This window comes from Oxyura jamaicensis, chromosome 5 (assembly GCF_011077185.1).
Source record: "Oxyura jamaicensis isolate SHBP4307 breed ruddy duck chromosome 5, BPBGC_Ojam_1.0, whole genome shotgun sequence".
Taxonomy (NCBI): domain Eukaryota; kingdom Metazoa; phylum Chordata; class Aves; order Anseriformes; family Anatidae; genus Oxyura; species Oxyura jamaicensis.
Window position 1 is genome coordinate 49,591,300 of NC_048897.1, and position 23,962 is coordinate 49,615,261.

A 23,962-nucleotide genomic window follows, 5' to 3' on the forward strand; every position below is an offset into this window, starting at 1 on the left:
GTTTCACTTTATTGTGCTTGTAGCAACAGATAAACAAGGACAAAACCCCCGTGCTGCAAACGTCCACCAGACAGGAAATCAGCGTGGAATATTAAGACGCTGCTTTGTTGTTGTTGTTTTAATTGCTATTATTTCTTCGACTCCGAAGGCAAGAAAAGTTTTCCTCTCTTTTGTGAGTTATCCTGCAGTAGTTAAGCCTGCGTACGGAGAAAAACCAACACCGGCAACAGCAAAGAGAGGACAAAAGCTGTGGTTTTGCAAACTTGCAACAGCGGCTGCTGGTACAGGAAGCGTTTCGAGGCAGGAGCCCGAAGGACAACAACTCGCAGGCACCGTGCGGACCTTTGGGTCGGGGCTCCCTCCGCTCGCCCCCCTCAGCTTGGCGGCGAGAGGAGGCAGAAGCGAAGCGAAAACCTCCGGAGGAGGAGGAGGAGGAGGAAGAGGAGAGGCGAGCCGGGGCCGGCCCGGGAGGCAGCCTACCTTCATCTTCGGCCGTTACGTGAGGGCTTCCAGCTCCGGGACTCCTCTCGGCCGCGGCCAGGAGAAGGGCTGCAACACAACGAGAGCGGCTGAGGCGCGGGGGGCTGCCCGTGAGGGGGCGGCGGGGGGGGGGGGGGGGGGGGGGGGCGCGGCGCCGCCCCGGCCCCCCCGGGTGGGCCGTCGCCACTGCTCCCGCTCTCGCCCCCGCCGGGCGAGGGGGGGGGGGGGGGGGACGGGGAGAACGGGGGAACCGGGGCCCCGCCGCCGCCGCCTTCCCCGCCCCTCCCCGGCCCTCGTAAGTTTGGGCGGCCCGCCGGGGGACGCGCCGAGCCGCCTCCACCGCCAGGCTTCGGGTTCCCTGAGAGGTAATGAGGGGGCCAGCAACGGGCGGCCCCCTCCTCTGAGTCGCCCCCCTCCCCCCGCCGGGGACGGAGCGGCGGAGTTGCGGCTGCCCGCCCGCCCCGGTCTAGCTTCGTACCTGGAAAGTCGGAGCGAAGTGGGCAGCGCCCGCCTCGGCTTGCCTCGGCTCTGCCCGGCTCGGCCCCGCCGCGACGACGCCGACGCCCCCCCCCCCCCCCCCCCGCGAGCGGCGGCGCTGAGCGCGGACCCGCTCCGCCCCCCCCCCCGCCCGCCCGCCCGGACTGGCAGCGGCCGGGCAGCGCCGAGCCCAATAACAAGCTGTTGAGCAGAATCCGGCCTGCTCGAGCTCCCATTGGTCCCTTCCTGACGCCCCCGGGGCCCTGCCCCGCCCGGATTGGGCGCCGCGGACAGCGCTCCTATTGGTCGTGGTGAAGACGGCGAAAGGTATTGGTCAGGCGTCGACGCAGGTAGAGCCACGGGGACTTTTGATTGGCTCTCCACTGCGGAGTGATACGATTGGCGGCAGTTGAAGTGAAGTCACCGGCCCCCTCGCGGCTGATTGGCGAGAGACGGAGCCGGATGTGCCTCCGAGCGCTGCGATTGGCCGAGACCCAGAGGCGAGGAACAGCGACGGCGCGACGCGATTGGCTGGAGCCGCCTCTCCGAGCCGCGTAGGGGCGGGGGGACGAGGAGAAGGGCGGGGAGGAGGGGGGAGGCTGCGGCGGGCGCGGCGCGGCGCGCATGCGCGGCGGCGGTCAGGCTGTCGGCGCCATTTTGTGCGCGGCTCCTTCCCATTTTAGGCGGCCGCGGGGCGGGGGGAGGCGGCGGCGCCGCCGGGCTGGGCCCTCACATGGCGGCGGCGGGGCCCCCCTCAGCGCCCCGGGGCCTCCTCACGGAGTGGGGCCGGCGGCTCCTCAGCGGCCGGTGGCGCAGCGGGGAGGCTCGGGAGAAGCGGCGGTGGTGCCTCTGGTGGCGCTCGGCGGGACCGCCCCGCCGGAGGGAGGCGGAACTGGCGGCCGCGGGGCTCTGAGGCGGCTGCAGGTAGGGGGCGGTTAGCGGGGGGGGGGGGGGGGGGGGGAGTGTGGGGGGGGGGGGGGGATAACTCTCTGTTCCCGGTGTCCGCACCTCTACAGGCCGCCGCCTCTCCCGGTGCCGTGAGGCGGTGCTGCTTAGTGGCGGTTACTGACAGGAACCAGTTACATACGGCCGTGCCGGCGTTTTGATTCTGTATTTAAAGCCTATTCTGTGCTCGGATTTAGCGCAGCTCCATTATTTTTCCTCACGTTAAGGAAAATCTGTTTGATTTCAGTAGCTCTCAGTTACACCCGTATCCTAGGCTTATTTAAAGCAACAGCGGTACGGTAGGGCCTATCAGTGTAGTTACAAAGTCTTCTTTGCCAATATTGAAAGAAATGGATTGTTAGCTTATGCGTAGTTTCCATGTAAGATCTAATGTAAAGGTTTCTTACACAGAAATTAGTATTTTAGGAAGCAGTAGGCAAAGAGACAGTTCTCTAGCGAGTTTAAGTGCCAATTAATAATATGCATAAGCTCTAAACCTGTATTAAGGGTTAATGCCTGCAAAGAACGTTTAGAATTGACTACAGATCGTGTATAACACGTTTGAAGCATAGCTTCAGGTTTCTGATGTTTGGATCCTGGTTGTGAAGATGCTCGAAGATAAGTACAAGTTATAGGAAGGCTTAGAGCATGTCTTTTAATGCTGAGGGAATCTTGATTTTGTGTTGTAGTTCTAGTTGATGCAGTGGATAAACTGAAGAGCAGCTAATTGTTTAGAATACATTAAGCTTAACTCTGTTGCTAGCAAAACTTCGAGACTTTGAATGTAAACTTACCTCTATGGATTGTATTAGCTCGTGGCTTAGACTGTGAGATTTTGGAGCAATGGTTTATATCTCTGTACTAAGTAGAGTACCACTCAATAAATAAACTTGTGACAAAACTAATTGGTCTTGTTTCTGATTTCTAGCAGAAAAATTCTGTCCACCTGGGTGTATCTGTTGCAGCTGGCGTGCCTAGGAAGTTCTTGGCACATCATCTATCTAACTACTGTGAGCAAGTCTTTTTTTTTTCTATATAGTTAGTCATCAGAGGAGGTGACTTGTTCTTTTATGGCATTTAAAGCACCTAAGAATGTCGAGCTAGGCAGCACACCAGAGAGCATAAACATTCACACGCAACTTGGGGATGATGTCTGGTATAATGGAATGAAAAAGCTGCGCTTTTGGCAAGCTGGAGACAACTCCTATTTTTGGTTTAAAGTAACTTTTCATTGAAACATGAACTTCTGAACTCGGAGCAGCACTCTGATATTGAAGTCTTGCATCTAAAAGCATGTCCCTGTGAACTAGCCCTTGAGAATTAAATATAGCTTAGCTATTCTGTATCCTTGCAGTTGTGCACCTTCCCCCACCATGTGATCCCTTACAGGGAAACAGTTGACAGGAGTGGAAAAAATGAGCAGCAATTTTCTGGTGCGAGCCACTCTATCATGACCCACTTTAACTTTACAAAGCTAACACTTTCTTTAGAGTTCTAGTATGAAACAATCCGTAGGAGTTTTTATCTAATCTCTCTGTAAATAGACATGCTAAAAGAGAAAAATAATTAACACCGTTGTTCAAAGCAGGGTGTATTGTGTGTACTTTGTTAGTACCAAAGGCCTTGTAGGAGAGAATAATCACCTACTGGGTACGCGTTTTACTCTTAGTTTGTGCAAAACAATGAACACTGAGGCATCAAGATACTCTAAATACGTAACTGGTCTTGATGGCTCAGTCCTGTAAGTAAATTAGAAGAGATAATGTACTTCCAATTTCTTTGGTGTAACAGTTGCCGAATTCACAGAAAGTTTGTTCAGTCTCGCATATGCGTGGCACTCAATAGGAAAAGGCAAATAAAGTAATTTCTGTGTCTTGCAATTTCCTTAGTACTATGAGTAGCATCTTAATACAATTTTTTTGAAAGTGTGGATTCTTTAGGAAAAGAGAATATAACGAGGAGAGATTTTCTGGGATAAGTAAGGTGTTTTAATTCTGTTGAGTAGTCAGACATTGCTCTTGATGTACTGCATTTACATGCAATTAGAAACTCAGAATATGCATACAATCACAGCCAAAACATTCAAGGAGTATTAAAAAATACTGATTCTTGTTCTAAATTGAGCTTCTCTGCATATAGTGAAATGCTATGTTACTTTGTTAGTCTTCACAGATGTTCAGGAGACTGCCAGCTTCTTTTATTTTTTGTTTCTAGTGTTTAGTTCTCCTTTTTTAGATGCCCTTCCCCTTGGTGTTTCTGTGCTGCCAGTAAATAGGCAATATTTTTTTCCAGCAGTGGTTGAGCAAGCATCTGCCTTTGTGGTTCAGAACCTGTCTGCGTGGAACTGGTGTATTTCTGTACAAATGAAGGTCAAATGTGTGCTCTGTCTGACTCTGGAATTGGCTCAAAAGACTGTGTCAAGGAGTTCTGGAGTACTTAGTATACCCTTTATAAGGGGGGAAAAAGAGAGGAACAAACCCCACAGAAAAGTGATGACACCAGAAGGATCAGTTGTTAATAGCTACATCATAAAAATGAAAGGTGAAACCTTTCCTAGTCATGGAAAAAACTGTGCTTTACTGCTAACTCAGCAACAAGTTCCTTCGGGTTTATATATACAAACAGAGAGAGGTAGATATAAGTGTATAGTATATTTTAAAAAGACCAAACACCTAATACTGACTGCTTAGTTACCCCAGCACTGTCACTTTCCTGTTCCCATGTTCAGAAAAATGGGTGTTCGGTTATTCAAACATCACTGTGCACGCTATCTTTGAACACTTTGTTGTGAGTGTTGTTGGAGAAAGCATAGCAACCCTTCAATCTGACTTAGTACATTGTATTCCCCAAATCTTACTAGGGGGTTTTTGAACCTGTTAGAGGCGTGTTTTGCACCAGTGCAGTAAGTTCTGGATATGAATAATCATGAAATTACTTCTAACGTAGTACTTTCTATGAGGGGAGAGGGAAAAAATCCTAGTCAGCTTTCCTGCCAGCTCTGACCTAGCCGTAGTACTCACTTTGCAGTTTCTCTTTCCAGTAACATGAGTAAAATGATGATATGTGCTCAGCTTGTCAGAGTGTATCTTGTTAGTGGCTTCAGAGATCTCCAGGGAGAAATGGTCCTGCTCATCCTGAATAAACTACATGCAGACTTCGTTGTGCTTGTGGCTGCAGTTTGTAACTACAGCCCTGTGTGCTAAAAGATGTGTGCAGAAACTAGTGACGCGTCAGCCAAACTGTTATTAGCATAGTACCAAGAGAAGTTTGAGTTCTCAACTGATGGAACTGCTGCTTTCATCTTAGAAGCTGAAGACTCGTGTAGCAGCTGCCGTTTCAGTGTGGCAGAGAGCTTTGGTTGCCATCATCTGGAACCAAGTGATCAGTTTGTCTTCCAAAACTTGAAGTAAGTGTTTGAGATCAAGTGTGGGTTCAGTTACTGCTCTGGGTGGTAACATTACTTCATGTGGCTGCTGAAGGAGAATATTCTTATGTACGTTTTCACAGGCTAACTGGTATTTTAAATGCCATGAGTAAAGGTGAAAGATTAGATCTAGCTGTCATTCATGTGTAATCAAACTTTGTTTCAGCTTTCCATATAAATTGTTCGCAACAGACACAACTTGGTACTAGAAATGTATCCTGTGTGTATATCCACGTGGGCTGTGCCAGTGCATCAACCATTTTAGGACAGTAAACGAGCACAGTTAAAATAAAGCTGGTTTTCAAAGCATCTCTACTGCATGCAGCTGCTTTTTGCCTGGCCCCCAACATGTAGGCTTTATTGTTGGTCTAAACAGTTTACCTGTGTGATTTTTGACCTTTCGAAGTGAGAAGAGATGCTTTCTATGGGATTGGAAGAGTGGTTCTCAGTCACTAGTCTACAGAGCAAATACAGTTCTAGTGTTCCTGAAATAAACTCAAGTTGAAAACTTTTAAACTTGCATGTGAAACTCTAGACACTCCTAACGCTAATACTTCCTAACAGAGTCAAATCTTGTTTATAAATAGTAGTGCCTGAGTAGCTTCCCATCTAAATCAAACGTATGGGGTGAAACTTGAATGCAAAACTGCTTTGGGGAGTCTCAGTTACATAATTCAAACTTTAACATTTAAATGATGTTGCATGCTGTTTGAAGAATCTTTATTGCAATCTTCCAAATAAGTTAAATTTCTGGCAGAATATACTCCTCAAATACCGAACTTCTGGTACCTGCTTGGGAACAACTATGGGTGCACTTCTTCAGCCTTTGGTGAAACTGGTAAACATACTGAATAGGTGTCTGTTTTTCATATCTAAGATGTTGACTGATGCTGGAGTTGGAGAGCTAGAATTGATTGTTTTTCTTTTGGTAAAGAGAAGTAATTCTAGTTGGCCTATTTTCTCAATACCCATGTTAGAATATTCAGGATAGTGTTGTTTTTTGTTCTTAAAGTAACTTTCAATCAGCCAATCTGAAGTAAGAGTCCTCCTTGCTCATGCTATCTGTTGCCAGTTTATACCTTGACAGGGTTTTTTTCCTTCTGCAGGAGGATTAGTTTAAAAAGCATGAGAGGAAATAAAAACTTAAAAGCTGTGTTTCCATATGCACAGCCTTTCTTGCTCAGTTTGGATTTTACTAAGACACATTTCCATAGTTGCAGAGGAAGAATATACTGTCTTAATACTGATGGTGAGTCCTTGGACGTTGTCTACCCACCAGCACAGGTGTCCCCTCCAAGCCTGTCAGCACTGACAAGCTGTTGACTAAAATGGGGGATTGTTTCAGATGCAGGTTGTCAAGCACCATTACCCAGCTGGCTCAGGGCTCAGGCTGCATGCTCTCTCCTTGTCGCTGCTTTCCAGAAAGCAATGTGTATGCCACTATTAGTATGCAGCCCAGCAGAAAGAAGCAAAACTACTTGTGCAAGCAGCAAAAGAAAGCCTGTGAGGGCAGTAGTTATACCCTTTCTTCTAGGGCTTTTACTTGTCCAAATTACTTTAATCACTTCAGGTTAATTTACTTTTCAGCCTCAGCTAACAAGACTGCAGTTCGTCAGTATTGATTCTTTTCTAAAAGCATTAATGCCCTCAGTCTCTTGAATTAAATGTTATTAGCTGTAAGTAGCTGCTGTTAGTGAGAATCACTTTGGCCAGTGATTACCTTCTGATTTTCCTCCTGCTTAGGCTTTTTTTTTTTTTTTTCCAAAAGCTACTTTTTCCTTTGTGTATTTTGCTTGAAGGATATTATTACTGGTAGTTAATTTCCAAGTGGTGAGGGAATTAGCTGACCAGCCAGCAGTGTGTTAGCACAGTTAAGCTGTGAATTAATTGCAAGATCGCACTGTTTGCTGGTACCTTCAGGGATAAGCTTTCTCCTGTCAGGAGCTGCAGTTGTGCTGTGCGCTCTGCCACCCCATTAGTTACACCAGCACAGCGTAAACAGAACTGCTGAAATGAGCTGTGTTGTGTTGACGTACAGAACTGTCAAGGGACAAAATGCGTGACTTCTTGTGAGTTTAATTATTTTGGGTCATTGAAATGTGTCTTATTAGTGTGGTAGTGGTCTCCTCCTTGCAAGCAGCAAAATGGGGGGATAAACTGGTGTGAGAACAGAAAGGAACATTTGGCTGGGTGAAATAGCTGCTTGTTAAACTGACTTTCTTACTGGAAACACGTCAAGCTATGCTTTCAGTCTGCTTCCTGAGACAGTATTTCAGATTTCTTCTATTCCTGATGTATAGAAAAATGGGTCTGGGGAAAAACAGTTTCCTAAAGTGGCAATCTTTTTAGTGTGGAAATGCATGGAATGAGAGCTGAAATTGAGCTTTATGTAAGCGTGCTGATAAAGTCACCTAGCACTTCCTTTGCTGCTGTTGGAACCTGTTAACGCAGTCTCCTTCATACCCCAAATAATGAAAGCAGCAGATTCCTGCTTTTCTAAAAGCTCTGCAAACAAAACTTTCAAAAGCTCCCTGGCGTTAATTTAAGCATTGCTTTTTTTGTGTGTGTGTGTTCAAAATGTATTGGCTTCTGGGTGAATTCACTGTAAGTTAACCTACCCTTAGAGTAACAGAATGGTTTAGGTTGGAAGGGGTCTTAAAGATAAGCTGATTCCACCCTCCCATGGGGGGGGATTATGAGTCTGTTGCTGAAAGTGGACTCTTAATGCATGCATTTGGGGCTTGCAGCCTATACTATACGTGTTATATCAAATGATGTCTAACTTTATACAACAATAAACAAAACTCTTTCTAAATTTTTTACTGGTCTTGAGTCAACCATAATGTGTTTGGTGTTTTTTTTTTTTCTAGTTCTTATGTTGTCTTTAGGGGAAACTTGAGGGGATTCCTTCTTTTCTTCTGTATCTGATTATATGCACATGTTTGGACTATAAACTCTGCCTAACTGCTGCCTGCTTTACTCTAGTTGTCCATTTTTGGTTGGCACAGCAATTTGTAAGAACCGTTTTTAAACAACTGTTTCAGAGTCCTTTAATAGCAGTGTACTAAAGATGAAGAGCACTGCATGGTAGTTCAGTCCTCCTGGAAATGGGAGACTTGGTCTGAACTTGGTTGTGGGTCTGGTGTTCTCAAATACTAACATCTATTTATTGGATAGACAGCAAGGCTACACTCCTGCCTCTTCTGCAGTGTGGTTTCTGCAGCTCTATAATTGGGTGTAAGTAGATCATCTGAAATGTGAAGTTAGGAGCAGTTAATGTCTCAAAATAGCTCCCGATTCTTAGGTACAAAAAAGTTCCTTGCTGTATGGAACTTGAAAAACTGGTGGGTGGAGGAAAAACTAGTCCTTGTCGTAGAGGCAACTGAAAGAAGAAAATAAGGGGGAAAGAACACTCCTTAATGAATTTTTGGTGGTGGTACAGTCTCAAAATTGTCATGACAACTAAAGCTATTTTTCTCTTCAGCATCTTGAAGTTCGTCACTTTAAAGTCTGATTATTTTGCCTTCCTGCTGATAAATGCTTAAGCTATGTTGTGGAAATCATTGTTTGGTGTTACATGGTTACATCTTTGCCCTAAGGAAGAGACTTGCAGTATCACTTACGTAGTTAGACCAAAGCTCCTTCCTTCAGGGTGATTTGGACTGCAGAGCCAAGTAGCATCTCAAGCATTACCGTGTCTGTACGGACAGCAAAACTTGCAGCGTGGGGGGCTTTTAACCTTAGGCCATCACGCTATTTTTGGTTATGAGAAGTAACAAACGACCTGATGCTCGGCATGCTCCAGATCTGTATGGAATTGTTTCAAGTGTTTTTTTTCTTCTGAGTCAACACCAACTATGGAGTAGGAATAGGTATTAGGGAGATACCCTTACGTCTGTCTGCTATGCTGGATTTTATGTATGGGTTACTTCTAAGATGTTCAAACAGCTCAGTCTTACCATGGTTTAATCAGCAATACCAGTCACTTTTAATGAAGGTATTACCCCAAACACTTTATGGCCATGTAAATCAGTACAAAAAATGGAAATTGATTACCCTGATGCTACAGTTTAAATCTGATTTTTTGAACACTTCAAGTGAATTTGCATATTCTAAAATCTGTTTTGGTGCAGTCATGGAGATGATTGTAAACTGGATGGATTACTTTTAAACTCGTCACCTGCAGTCCCTGTAATTTCCTCAAAGAAGGCCTCTGTATGTGGACTCGCTGACTAACTGATCGTAACAGGGAATGTGACGTACCCAGTTGTACTAAATATCAGAGTAGTGATTCATCAGGTGCTGAAGAACTATCAGTGGGTGTGTGAGACGCTAGAGGAAAGATTTCAGTGTACATCCTTCCTTGTTCATTGCTAGATCTATGTATTTCTAAAACCTTCTGAGGTGGAAGGATGACTTTAAGCTAAGAGATGAGTTGGTCTGTACAGTCTCATTTCTGTTGTGCTGTTAGGGCATGTGCTTTGGGTCTCAAGCAACACTATTTGCCATGAATACTCTGAAGTTGCGTTCCAGCATGGCAAGAACTACAGTTATGCATACCAAGTGCGTATCTGACTTTCTGCTCTATTATGTATTCCCATAAATGGCCAGAGCCCAGACCAAGAAGGTTACTTGCTAAGCCCGCAGCAAGAAATGCTGCCATGGTGTGGGCTAATTAGGCTTTTCTGCTATCTTCAGAACTGAAATTACCTGGTAATCTTGGCAGAAATACTCAAAATGAGTGCTAAGAATCACCTCTTGCTTAAACCTGTCATTCAGAAATTTACCAAGGACATGTTTGTTAGCCTTGCGGTGTCCTTCTGCATTTCAATGTTGAATTTAAATTAAAATCAACTATTTCCAGGCCTCTCTCTGAATATCTATAATACAGCCACTTATTTCTTTTTTCCAGGCCTGTATTTAAGAAATGGCCCCTACTAAAGGGAAGCTTCTTTTTTGTTGAGACTTTATTATTCCCCTCTCTTGTTCTGTAACAAATCTAGTCCTTGTCAGATCCAGTTTTAGCCCTTCTGGAGCTTGGCTCTGATAAAGTGATTTGCCTCAGCTCTGTATGTTTAGAAATAAGACGTGGTCTTCATTTAATCGAAGTTTAACAATGCTGTGTTGTCCTACAGCATTTACAAATTTTTATGTAGTTGGTGTTGCCATTTCCTTCTCTTGGAAGACTTTCCCTCTAACACTAATTCTTAGTAGCAAAATCCACAAAAGCTGGCATTTAGCCTATCAGCTATAGACTAAATTAGTGAAAAGTGATACTGTGCAAATGTATATAATTGTTCTTAAGTAACATGCTTCAAATTAACAAGGTATTAAAGTGCAGGGTTGTTGTCTCACTGGCTGTCCCAGTGGGCACTTCTGCAACTAGGTGAAGGCTACAATAGTAGCTGTAATGAGTTTTCAGTAGTTTCTCTGCTGAAATGAGGATCTTTCTAGCCTAGAAATGAGTTCTGAAGTTCCACCAGCCTTATTGCTAAAAGGTAGCAATTCTTAGTGCATTGGAAGCCTTCTAGATTTCTCCTGCTGCCCTTTTAAATGTTAAGGAAAATTGCATTACTAAAATAGCTTGTTCAGTAATTACCTCTCCTTCTGATTTTTACTGCCCCTGAATAAATGCGAATATTCTTCCCCAAAAAAGATCCTTTTCATTCTTACTTTCTTTATCTTTCCCCATCTTCAGCCAATGAAACTAAGAGGAGTGGCTTTTTTCCTTACTATAGATGAAGGCCAGTTTTCAGAGTCTCGTAACACTCAGCTTGGTATTGCTTAACTGAATGTTGCCATGACAGGTAAGTTCACTGGAAACGCATAAACTCTTAAATTGCTTCTCATTAGGCTTTCCTACACAACAAGCAAAAACCAAAGCATGCTTTTTCAAAGGAACTTAGAAGTATCTACTTTGAAACTCGAGTAAGAAAGGAGGTGGCTATGCTCCTGCCTATATCTTAACATGGTGAAACATTTTTTCATGGAGAATCAATCTTGTTCTTCTCACTTAACCCAGAAACCTAACTTGTATGACTGCTGTACTTCCTGGGCCTAGTTCTGAATGGCTCTTACTAAAAGGATTAGTGGGACAGCTGTAGCCACATAAGGATGGCTTTTAATTTCCCTTCAGCAATATTTCAGGTGCAGAATAAAGACTTCCTGAAGAGAATCACAGAGTCCTGTTATAAATGGTGAGTGGAAGCTCAGCCCTCAGCAAAGGCTTTAGACTGCTGATTAGTTTCCTAACTGGCTCTCACTGACTCAAAGAGCTGAATCAGCAGTAAGCTTCAGTGGTAAATTCCAGCTGAATGCAATACAGAACTAAGCCCTGACTCAGTGTAACAACTGCACTATTGCCTCAGGAGACAATGCTGACTGAAGCTATCCATCACTGTCATCATTCATGTTAGTGCAGGGAAGCCTGACAGTTCTAGCAGAGTTTGAAAGCTGTGCCTAGCTGGAGAAGCAAGAGTTCGTGTAGCTTGACTGCAGCAAAGGCGTAAGCTGAGATGGTCACTGAACACTGACACAGACACATCTATCTCCATTTTCTTTCCCTTGCCAAGAAAAGGAAACACTACCTGTGCCCTGTAATCCCATTAGAAAAGAGAAACCAGAAGCATGGACAGGAGGAAAAAAAAAAAAACTAAAAGGAAACTTTTTAAAGGGAGTGTTATTACTAATATGTAGTATTGAAGCTGAGGCATTTATTTGTTAGGAAAGTGTGCATTTTAGATTAAACATGACCTCTGAATTTTAATTGAATGCATTTAAAGTTTAAAGTGGTGAATAGGCCTTGTCTTTCAAGTCTTTGAAGTGACTAGGCTAGATGCTGCCCCTTTTCCTAGGAAAGGGGGGGGGGTGGGAAATGGGTAGGGAAGCTTGTTTTCAGCTCCTGCAAAAGTTAACTATTGCTTCAAAACTGATTTGAGAAACCACAGCTGAATAAAGCTGTGAGTACGTGAAGAACTGAACTTTTTCTTATTCCAGTTAACACAGCTTAGTAGATCTCAGCCTTACAACTTAACACAAGCACTGTTGTTCAAATGCTTCACATTTGTTCACTTTTCCTATTGTGGTCTTAATACTGCAGATTAAGGCTTTTTCTCCCCCTGTACTTCTGGCTGTTACATAGGCTGTTTGAAGGTGTCAGCTGTGTATATTACCAAAACTGGCAGCCAGCTTTCTTATAGCTAGGTATGTTGTCTCCTGCCACGAAGAATCAGGGACTATGGCAATAGATGAACTTGGTTATTCCAGCAAATCACAATTTTGGTTAATCAAGTTTTACTGTTACTGTTTCCTAAGTAATATAAGCAGGAGACTTGTCAGATTTCTAAGCGGAGGACTTTTCTGTACCTAGCCTAGCTCAATACTCTGAAGTACAAGGAAGCAACACCAACCTGATAACATCTTTCCTTCTAGTGGCTGTTCTGAAGTACTGTACAGTTTGCCTCTTGATAATGCTGACCTCTGCTATATTGAAATAACAGCTAGCAGACAGTAAAATGGAAAATTTATTAGTGCAAGTTGGTCACTCAGTTTTTTTCCAGCAAGTCCATAGTAGCATCCCATGCTTAATACATTATAAACAAACTTGTACTAAGTTTAAAAAAAAAGTTGAACTTGTCTTGAAGTAACAATGTGTTACATATTGTCATCGTCTGATTCATCTTCCTCTTTCAAAGATTCCTACGTAAAAAAAGATTGATTAAAAGAATAGTTTAGTGACTGTTCTATAACTTGCCTGGAGTAAGCAAAGGGTGTTCTGCTGTTGCTTTACAATCCTCCCAATCTGTACAAAGGTTGGTATTCAGCAGGCTAGTTTCTATTTTAGGAGTTTAAAGCTGAGCACCATTACTACTTTTGGAACAAATATAAAGCTGTTAAATGCTGGAGGGCTAACTTTTTCTAGCTGCTGGTCTTTAAGTCATGTTGACTGCAATAATTTTACCTTTCCTACTCACACTATCATTGAAGAGGAATATATTTACTTCTGGAAGAGAAATGGTAACTGTGCAAACCTGCTGAAGTATAGTTTTTAAAAGTAAGAATTCTCTCTGGATTACACTGAGAAACTCATAATTCTCTCTTCAGAATATCAACTACTACATAAGTGATGTGTGACTCTACATTTTCCAGCCATCACATTGCTGTTGATTCATTCCATTCCAGCTTTGTCAAGTGGGGGCCTGAGATGACAACAATGATGTTGGACCTTACCTTGGCGTATTTTTCTGCTTCTTCCCTTATGTCTTTAGGAACAATTTCATGTTTTCCACCAGTTACTGCAAATAAAAAGTACTTATGAAGTCACAATAAAGACCATGACATGCAGAAAAAAGTTAAGCAACTATTTTAGTTCAGTTACAGGAATTTAGTTTTCTATAGTGCTTATAGGAGTTTAGAGATGCATTACCTTCTCCAACCCAGCTGAGTTCCAGCTCAAAAGCTTTATCTTTTACTTCATCGTGAACTATGTAGATTCTGTAAAATATAGATTAGAACAGATTTGTCAACAGGTTAAATATACTCTCCTCCTTTCACAGATTTTATTCTGTTGAAATACTGTTCTTATAGTTAATATACAAGCTCTGCTTTCTCCCTTACCCTTCCCTTATGTGTATCCCCACAAAAACAAGAGCACAGCAGAGAATATTCTAGGGTTGTTAGTATAAATGGATGTTAAATGGATACAGCTAGGATGCAAGTTATTTATCTAGTTGAGATGCTTGAGTTATCTTAAACAGAATAGCAGCACCTTTACAATAAGGTGTTAAGATTCAAATACTGCAGAACCAAGGCATCACTGCCTGCTCCTGCTGGAGCAGGTACAGCAGCATCACATTTCTCCTGTCAATCTTACTTTAGTTTACACTTAAGACTAAATATGGACATCATATCTTGTATAAAAATATTTGTAAGTGTACTACTACAAGCTCTTGAAGAAATCATTACTTTGGACTCTCAAAGTAATTTCTCCTTAGGATTTTAAAAAAAAATGATTAAAGGGTTTGGTATCTTGCTAAATGCTACTAGGGATTAGCTTTAGGCTAGAAGAAAACAGAACTGTATCTAGAGTTGCTGTTTTGAGCTGTGACTGAATTAAGAACAAAAGGCTTCTGAGCACTTGAAAATCTGTGCCTCATATGTACAGTTTTAGAATCGGTCCTTGTTAGGTTTCAAGAAGAGTCCACCTATTCTTTCCTTTAGCTGCTACCACGATAGCCTCTGACATAAGCTATGAAATAAACTCATAGGCTGTGACACCAACAATGGAAACATTTGTTCCTTCTTTATAACCTTCTAAATAATAGCCATAAAATGCCTGAAAGCAGTATCAGATGTGACAAGCACAGACACATCCCTGGAAAGCATTAAGTGTTGTAGGTAGCTGAGGGATACTTGTATTTGTTTGAAAATGTTAAATTCACGAAGTATTTTCAAGATTACTACTGGCCAATTCATGCTCTACCTAGCAGAAGTCTTCCTGGTCTCTTTTCTCCCCATACTAGTGTGTGATTTGCATCATGCCACTCAGTCAGCACGCTATACTCGGAGTTTGTGGGATGGTATTAGCAAGTTCAGGTGATTAGGTCACTGATGCATCATCTTAAATTGCATCAGTAAATAAACTGCCCAGCAGGTTCGCAAATTCCCTATTTCCCATATCTTCATGGGGTATGAACCTCATCAGTGAAATGAAAACAGCTATACCCTATATACCTCTTTAAACAAGGAGTTATACCATGTTTCTTTTCCCAGCACTTGAATCTTTTAGGAAAATAAGAAGGCTAGGTCAGAGACTCAGCTTCATTTTTGGCCTGCTACTTTGTGTGTGAAGCCCCAGGTCATTGTTCCGTCTGCACAACACAGTATTATACCTCTTCAGGACCAGGACAGTGAGTTCCCCCGCCTGTCACCTGGTTTATGTAGTTTAAAACCAGTGACTATGTTCAGACATTTTAAGCTTTAACCCACTGCACCTGTAACAAGTAGCAGATAAGTGTATTTTTTGCACCCTTTGTCATTTTGCAGTATTTGGGTAGCATATCCCAGCTCACAAGAGGATAAATAGTAATATAGTAGTCAACATTAGCACTCATCTAAGAGTGAGACCTGGTACCTAGTTTAAAAGGAACAGACTCAGTTTGAAACCATAGCGAGTTTATCAGTACCAATTTCTGTCAAGTTGGAAAAACAGGTTGGAGACTTACATTTTCGCAACCTCTTTAACAACATCACGACAGGTCATTTCCTTCATCTGTGGGCAAAAAACACACACAGCTTAAGAGAACATCCAGTTTTTCATTTCCACAAGGCCAGAAAATGAGTATGCGCATACCTACTGGGCTTGCTGTTATTCTCTTATTGCATTTTTTACTTTTGCTCAGCCTACTACATGCAACCACTTCTTCCAGTGAAGAATTTTATATGTCAATAGTTCTTTAAGTAAAATGTCAATGTGAAAGACTCCCCACTTCAAAGCACTTAACAGCTGGAAGCTTAGAAACTGAACAGCTAACTGTAACATCAAAGCTTGACTAATTCTTAGATGCTTTATGATAAACTACTGTAAAATACCACACCTGCAGTATGGAGGAGGTACCGTATTTTGACATATAACATCCATACTCTTTCTAGGTAACACTTAGCTCTTAACAACATAGTATTGCAAGCAAGTCTGACTTTCAAGTGATACCCAAAGAGGGGAATATTGGTAGGGTGTTAACAATCAACTGCATGGCTGAGTGAGGTATCAGCAACTCATTTTGTATTTTTTCCACTGTTAAATCTCAGTCTTCTGACAGCTTCACAGTTGATCTCATCCCAATTTCTGTGACAAACTTGTGTTTTGCAGATCAAATCTCTTGCCAGTCAACTCTTTTCGACCACTGTATTTCATTAATGCAGGTTTGAAACAAGATTAATCTTATTTCCTTTCTCAATGTTTCATTTGCACCAACCAAAAACATCAGCCTTTGATCTATCACTCACAAAAACACACCTGCCATTATTAATGGCAACGGGCCCTTAGTGACAGGATACAGATTGTTACACATTTTACTGACATTTTCCCTAGCATAAAGTGATTTTCGAGTTGAAAGTTACTTCTCTTTTCCCATTATTTACACTGAGTTCAGAGTAAAACCAACTAATTATGCAGTTTACCATCTCTGTCAGATTTTCAAAAAGTTTTCAAAGTACGTAAGTCAGTTTTGAGACATGGGTGAAGTACCTAAGATGACAACAGTCCTATGTCCACGTTGAGTCTCACTGCACTTTCTAGGGGTAAAGCACATGCCTGAGTAAGCAATGGGCAGGGAAAAAGGAACATGCCTGGTCAGACAGACGTGCCATCATATTTGCATTCCAAGAAGTTTCCTAAACAGAGACCCCTTGTGCCAGCCCTTACGTTTGTGACACTCAAACCATAACGCAGCCACTGACACTCACTGCTATTCACAAGTACAATTTGTGTCACGCAAATATTTAAATGACTCTGTGCATTTATGCACATGAAGTTAGTGGTGAAGCAGGAAAACCCAAAGGTCTGTTACCATCATGTATGTTTACAAGTCAAAACTTGGAGGTTAAGATTATCTTTTGCCATGATCCTTTTCCCATCCTAGTTAATGTTAGCTCTGCAGACAATAACAGGTAACCCCTGTGATAAACCATTACGGTGTTTATTACAATTATGTCTATATATATCAAAAGATTTTAAATAGCATCTAGAGATGTGTGAGAAGCACTGCAGAAGAGATGAAAAGATTCAAATCCTCTCCACATGACTACAAGTCTTCCCGCAGCTGAAGATAGGAAGTGTTTGCATAATGCGCAATACGTGTGATCCCTGCAGTGTTTTTCACTTGCAGTATAAGCTGCACATGACGGTTTCACATGCTACGTCCCCTCCCAGATACAGCCTCTGCTCCACAGTACCTGTAAGGCAGGTTTTTAGGTTATGCCTTACATGCGTGCCTCTTACTTCCCACCTGTAGTCATTTCTTCTGTGGTAAGAGTCTTAGTTAATAGGCCCTGATGGGCAAATCGCCCCACAAAAGCACTTCGTGCACTTCTTTTTCCCACTTCAGTTTTGTCATTCGATCAGAAATTCATTTTAGCAAAATTAACTCTGCCCTGGGAACCTGCCCAGTCTACGGATAACAAAAAGCATCAGCATGCAAGACTGCACTTGCTTCACACTGCTCTGGCAGGATCATACGCCTTGCTGAAGGCATTCTGCAAACAAGCCGTTTTTTTAAATCAACACTGTTGTGCTGTGTGGCACACCACTCTTCCCATGTACTACACTTCATAGGCCCTACTGTACAGCTCAAGCAATACACATGCTAATTAGCTGCACAAATATCAAGCATTAAAGGTTTTGAAAATCCCAGCATCGCAGAGATTTTTTTTCAGTAAATTATCTATTACTCAACATATTATCTTTGTCAGTTTGCACATGTGGAAATTGAAATGAAGATTTCTTAGATGCCAAGATTTCAATATCAAGATCAGATCATCTTGTAGGACTCCAACCTTTAATTTGGTGTTCAAGCACCTGACCACATTCAAGACTGAAAATATTCCTAGATGTGATTCATTCAGTTTTCCTGTAATTTTTCAGATATGATGGTGCACCACCATAAATGGACTATTCTTAAGAGTTTATGAACTTCAATTTTTCAATGAACAGCTGTGATGTACTTTTGTAGATCAAAACTATGAATAGCACTCAAGCAGAGCACAAAGTAAGAATTTCAATGAACAGGCCAAGAGCAGGGCTGCCCCATGCTGTCTCTGGTTCCAAGTGATTCAAATACTACAACCCAAGAGAAGGACAGAAGTCTTCCAGGGTTCTAACTTAACTCCAAGTCAGCTGAAGGCACACCAATACATTTTGGTCAGCTTCTCTCCATGGACCAGGTTCACATAGCTAACTGTCTACACGCTCATTCAGAAGGCTATGAAACAACTTCTCAGTGTGCATCCACAGAACTTCCTTGTAACACTTCACACAATTAATTACGGTATTGTGCAACCAAGAAACGCTGAACACAAACTGCCCCTCTTTTTTTCCGTGACTGCATGCCACATAGTTTACTCCCTCTAGCATTCACAGCACTAAAGTCCTCTTCATCAAATGTAACAGATTTTTTTGGAGGGGGTATTACAGTCAGCAACAACAAGCAGCTAGAGGAAGACAGAAAAGGAGAAGAGAAAACAAGAAAAGATAGAAAGGGAGAAGAGACTACCTCAACATCAGCTAGCTGGGAAACAGTCTTAGCCAGCAAGGATTTTATTTTTCTCCATTAACATTTTCACAGTCGTAATATTCCAGTGGTCACTCAGTATTCTCCAGTTTCACTCACTGTCCTTAACAAGGCCAGCTTTTTTCAACTTTATAAGAAAAGAATCATCTAAAGCCTTTGGAAAAAAAATGATATACCACCCTGCACAATGCTGCCCTAAGGCTTTCATTCACAACTAAAAAAATTATGACATTTTTATATGAATTCAATGACTTTGTTTGCTGGCATGCATGGCAGCCTATGTTCATGCTTCCTGTTTTAAAAACGTGGACTCCCTGTGGACTACCCACTGCCCAGGGGCAAGACTTCAGAAATATAATCACTGAGACTAAAACAATGTACAAGACATTTCTTCTGCTTCTCTTGCATCTTACATATTTCAGGCATCCAAAAAAGTAATATTCTAAGGTAGGAGTATTTGCCTTGAAATGACAGAATAGAACTAGAACATCGTACCTGAAGTTTTTCAATCTCTGTTTTTGCAGCCTGCCTGGCTTTACCAATGGCACACCCCCAATAACCCTAAAAAAAACAACAAAGTTTAATTACATACCGTATTCTCTACGCTTTTTACCATGTATGATAACCCCCCACCCCACTCCCATAATAATAAGGCAAATATTCAGTAAACCTTGGTATTCTGTTTCAAGTAATATTCCTAACTGGAGAGCAGAACCCAATTACTAGATTAAATACTGCCACCGTTGTTAGAAAACTGCTCAGTAGTTCCTCTGGGCAGAAACATGTCTGCTCAATTTGTTGCAACAGATCATCTACTGTAACTGAAAACAAAAAGAAAAGCAAACTAGAATTGCAGATCCTTTTTTTTGGGGTGGGACAAAAAAAACCACAAGCCCCACCTACCATGAAAATACATTGAAGTGTAAACATGTAAAAACGGAGCACTTCTGTATCCCTTAGGAGTTACAGTATTAGACAGATTGAAATTAAAAAAAAAAAAAGGACCATCCTGCGTAACACAAAGCTGAAGAGACAAACAGAAGTACCCATTTTGATCTGACTTGCTGTTAGCAGCCAGCGTCAGAGTAGCAGCCCTCGTTTATCTTCACCTCTCTCGTACACAAAGCGTTTTGTGAACGGGGCACCACTACAATACTCACATTTTTTGGTAATGTGTGGGGCTTTTCATTGGATATAACCAGGTGGAGTGAACTCCCAAATTTCTGAGACAGGCTTTAAAAAACTAGTTTCATGCATGACTTCCAAGAAATAGACAATGTCTGTTTAAGAAAGGCATGCAAAAGAAAAAAAAGCAGCTCTGTTCATCTTAGGCAGCAATTCACTGGAGATCTTCCCAGGGGAAGAGAGCAACAATTAAGAGCACTTCTGGAATGGCACTTACTGGTTTCCAAATTAGGAGTTTTTAAAGGGGGAACTTACGCTAAGATGGAAATATTTCTGACACACTCACGTATGAAACTCCTGATGGATCAATCATGTACAGCTGTGCACCATCATCGTTATCATAGGACCCCAACATGAAACTGATTGAGAAAAAGAGAAATTAGAGACATTTCTTCTACCTATGCACACAACTATGAAGACTAAACCAGGTTTCCTACATTCTTCTTGGTGCCTGACTCCTTCTGTTCTGCTCCTATCAAGTGGTTTGTCTGAACGGCTTAGTGTGACACCAAAGCATGTGCAATTTGCAAGAAATATTTTACTTGATCTGTAACCAGAAAGCAAATCTCAGCTTATTAGTCCTTTTGTGCTGTAGCTGCGTGGCAGGTACAACCTCTTTTTTATCTTTAAGGTAAGCAGGATGATCATAGAGGAAAGTTCTGCTGTCAGGACTCCCCAGATTCAAATCTTTAAACTGCCTCAGCTTTAGAATTGAGGGACAGACATGTGATCCACCCAGAAGGTTGGTGTTCTCTCTTGCAAACATGAATTTTATCCCGTAAATTTTTCCACACATACAAAAAAGGAGGGATCTGTTTACAAAATGACTCCTAGGTTACTAACGCCAAATTTGACAAAGACTTCAGCTGTTCTAACTAGTTCCAGCAGGTGTGAAACAAGATCCTTACAAACAAGCGTTTTCAAAAGACTTACCTGCAACCAAAAGGTCTGACGGCGCTGTACAGCGTGTATGCGTGCACGTACATGGCCACTCTGTCTGCAAGATGCTAAGTGGAAACAAAAAACGTCTTTATTTGAAGAAATAAGTAAGCCTCAAGTAGTAAAATTTAATTCTCAGAATCAGAACCAAGAAAACTAAGAACCCTACACAAGCCGTGCCCATTTCTTACCTTCAGTGGGATATCATAGCCATAGTTGGATCTAAAGTTGGAAGCCTCTTCCCTGGCTATGTCTGCCAAAGAACGAGCATCGGCCAGAAGTCCTGCTACTGCCTGAAATGAGAATGCCCGTCAGCTAGTTCAAACGTTTCTTACAAAAAAAAAAAAAAAACACCTTGTGAAAAGTCTGATCACGTGACTTAACCAAGATCTTTACTGAATTCTACATATTTATTACAGGTGAGTTCAATCAAGCCATCTGGTAGCCAGCTTACAGCACGTCAAGATGATTAGATATTAACACGGTATGGTTTTTCTCTAGGAAAAATCAATAACTAAAATTACCTTCATTTTAAATAGCGTCTTCTGATTTGCCAGGCCTATAAATCCAAGCACTACTTCATATTTTATATGAAAGGTGAACTATTCATAACATGAATATTAATTATGAAAATACCATGTATAATATATGACATACAGTTTGGCATAATACTTCATCTAACACTTCACAAAAGACATCCACAGCAATGTCCTTTTTTTGCCCCCATTTTGTATGACCGCCTAGATTGGAAGAAAACCCAGTTCTTTCCCCGATACCAGTGACATCACCAGTAAATACAGCTTCATGCACTTTTGTCACCCAGCAGCCATTACTTGGTGTCAGCCTGACATCACTGGTACGGATTAGCCAGTGATTTATGTCAGCCTTGACAGAATTCAGTTGACTCTCAGACTGTTAAGAAGGAAAAGAATCTTGTACTCAAGTGCTATTGCAGTATCTTCCCTCTTAACACACCTCATTTGTTTACGACATAAGAGGGACGTGTTTATATTCATATTCAAGTTTGAGCAACTGGACTGCTGAAAAAAACTTCCAGGAAATTTAAAACAGCCTCAAAATGTGTATGTATCTTCTATTTTAAAGTTTAGAACTTTATGTGTGTACAATCAAGAATAAGTTACAGAAAAATAGTCAAAAATTCTGTAGCATTTCTACGTACACACAAATCTTAGCATAACTTAGACTATCTGTTATTGATTCTCAGGTCTACGTATTTCTACTTTTGAGCAGGAAGTCCCTTTCAGATTGTGAGAAATTAAATTGTAACTCACCATTCCAACGTGTCGGTCAACATTGAAGAGACGTTTATTGGAACCCTCCTCGTACAGCTTGGACAGAACTAGTTTCTCTACTCCAAAGACGACACCGTCCTTGCATCTTATCCCAATTGCTGTACTGAAAGACAAGATAAATGGGAGTTTCTCACACGGAACTAAACCGCAGCATAACTAATGAAGAATTCACAAAATACTAGAAACTATGACATAATGTCCACAGAAGTAGATCTGTTACAACCCCACGACTGAAGACAAGGGGGAGGAGGGGGAAAACAGCAGACTAAGCACATCAACATTTCCTCAAATGAAGGCAGAGCTGGCTGACAAGTCCCCACACAAACGTTTCACTGATCCTTATTTGGCACTCGCGTGATCCAGCCCATGCCTTGCTAATCCATCAGCTTCTTGTTGCTACAGCGCAGTCGGGGTTTTTGCCTTACAGCGTTGCCTTGTGTATACTTGAAGGAAGCCAGACGCTCTCAGAGAAGCTGAAGTAGCTTTCAGAGAACTTGGATGTCCTCAAGTTCTTGATGAATGCAAAGAAGTCATCAAAAATTAATGAGGCTTTGAGCATGTCAGGCTTTCAGTGACTCAGTTTGCATCCAGATTTTGCCCCAAAGCGTAAGATTTTATTGCCTTAACACACGAGCGATTTTACTGCCTGCCTTTGCATTCTCCACAAGATACCAATTCCTACCAAACAGCAAGGCAAGCAGAAGCTGTTATACTACTTTTATGCTTAATTTGAAGCCTCCTAAAATGAAGCTAGGGACACTGTTGCTTAAAATGACATTAAAATTAGTTCCATCTGCAATGTCATCATGCTTGGCTAATCCAATTACATCGCTTTAATAACGGCCATCCAAGAAGCAGAAATGCAGGCAGTTTTATCTTACCTACTGTTCTCCACAGCTTTCATCGCATATTCAACTTGAAACACTCTGCCATCTGGAGAGAACGTCGAAGCCGACAGGTCATACTGAGGAAGAAAGCACGGTACTCAGCAAAAGGGCGTTCTTACAGCATCCCGTTATTTTCAGGTCTGTTTATTTAAAAACTTAGGACTGTCACTTGTGGGACATCTATGCGTATAAAGTACTATAAGGAGGCTGCTCCATTCTGTGCAGTGCAGAAATCCTAGAATTACTAAGGTTGGAAAAGCTCTCCAAGATCATCTGGTCCAACCATCCCCTACCACCACTGTCACCACTAAACCATGTCCCTAAGCACCAGGCCCAACCTTTCCTTGAACACCCCCAGGGACGGTGACTCCACCACCTCCCTGGGCAACCCGTCCCAATGCCTGACTGCTCTTTCTGAGAAGAAATGTCTCCTCATTTCCAACCTGAACCTCCCCAGCACAACTGGAGGCCATTCCCTCTAGTCCTATCACTGGTTACCCGTGAGAAGAGGCCGACCCCCAGCTCCCCACACCTCCCTTTCAGGCAGCTGCAGAGAGCAATGAGGCCTGCCCTGAACCTCCTCTTCCCCAGCCCACCTCCCCCAGCCGCCCCTCACAGGCCTTGTGCTCCCCGCCCCTGTGGTACCGAGGGCCCCAAACCCGGGGGCCGGCTCCACACCCACTGGGGGAGCTGCAGGCCCAGCCGTGACTCAGCACGGCCCCGTCCCGCCGCTCCCAGCCCGCTCCCCGCTCCCCTCACAGCCGCCCCGGGGCCGCGCAGCCGCCGCCCCCCCCGTCCCGGTCCCCCCCCCCCCGGGGCCCCCCCCCCTCACCCCGGTGCCGATGGAGCTCATGGCGGCGCCGCAGCCCGACGGAGCCCCCTCGCGCTCCCCACCGCCCAACAAGGCGCGCTCCCATTGGCCGCCGCTCCGGCCCGGAGGAGGGCTGGGCGGGCGGAGAGGCGCGGCGGGGTGGTGACGTCACCCGCTGGCAGCGCGCATGCGCTTGTGCGACGGTGAACAGCACG

General features: G+C 43.0%; 2 protein-coding genes and 1 long non-coding RNA gene across 6 annotated transcripts in view; 1 reads left to right on the forward strand and 2 right to left on the reverse strand.

The window, feature by feature from the left end:
• Positions 1–1,074, reverse strand: part of ARID4A (AT-rich interaction domain 4A) — a 48,507-nt gene extending 47,433 nt beyond the window's left edge. For all 4 annotated transcript variants that reach the window (XM_035327667.1, XM_035327666.1, XM_035327665.1 and 1 more), the window contains exons 1-2: positions 959–1,074; positions 481–549 (exon numbers count right to left, since the gene is read on the reverse strand). In XM_035327667.1, the coding sequence (XP_035183558.1) occupies positions 481–486 (6 nt within the window). In that variant the 5' untranslated portion in view covers positions 487–549; positions 959–1,074. The remainder of the gene's footprint in view (positions 1–480; positions 550–958) is intronic.
• Positions 1,075–1,850: 776 nt separating this feature from the next.
• LOC118168374 lies at positions 1,851–6,455 on the forward strand. Its single transcript, XR_004751518.1, has 3 exons — positions 1,851–1,881; positions 2,329–2,912; positions 5,209–6,455. It is a non-coding gene; the product is annotated as an uncharacterized LOC118168374 (long non-coding RNA).
• A 6,376-nt stretch (positions 6,456–12,831) lies between these two features.
• On the reverse strand, positions 12,832–23,919 carry PSMA3 (proteasome 20S subunit alpha 3). Its single transcript, XM_035328719.1, has 11 exons — positions 23,769–23,919; positions 22,931–23,013; positions 22,029–22,152; positions 20,928–21,029; positions 20,731–20,804; positions 20,084–20,156; positions 19,108–19,173; positions 15,550–15,596; positions 13,752–13,819; positions 13,556–13,620; positions 12,832–13,024 (listed from the first exon to the last, which is right to left on the reverse strand). The coding sequence occupies exons 1-11, from the start codon at positions 23,787–23,789 to the stop codon at positions 12,980–12,982; spliced, it is 768 nt and encodes a 255-aa protein (XP_035184610.1). The 5' UTR covers positions 23,790–23,919; the 3' UTR covers positions 12,832–12,979.
• Between the last annotated feature and the right edge of the window lie 43 nt (positions 23,920–23,962).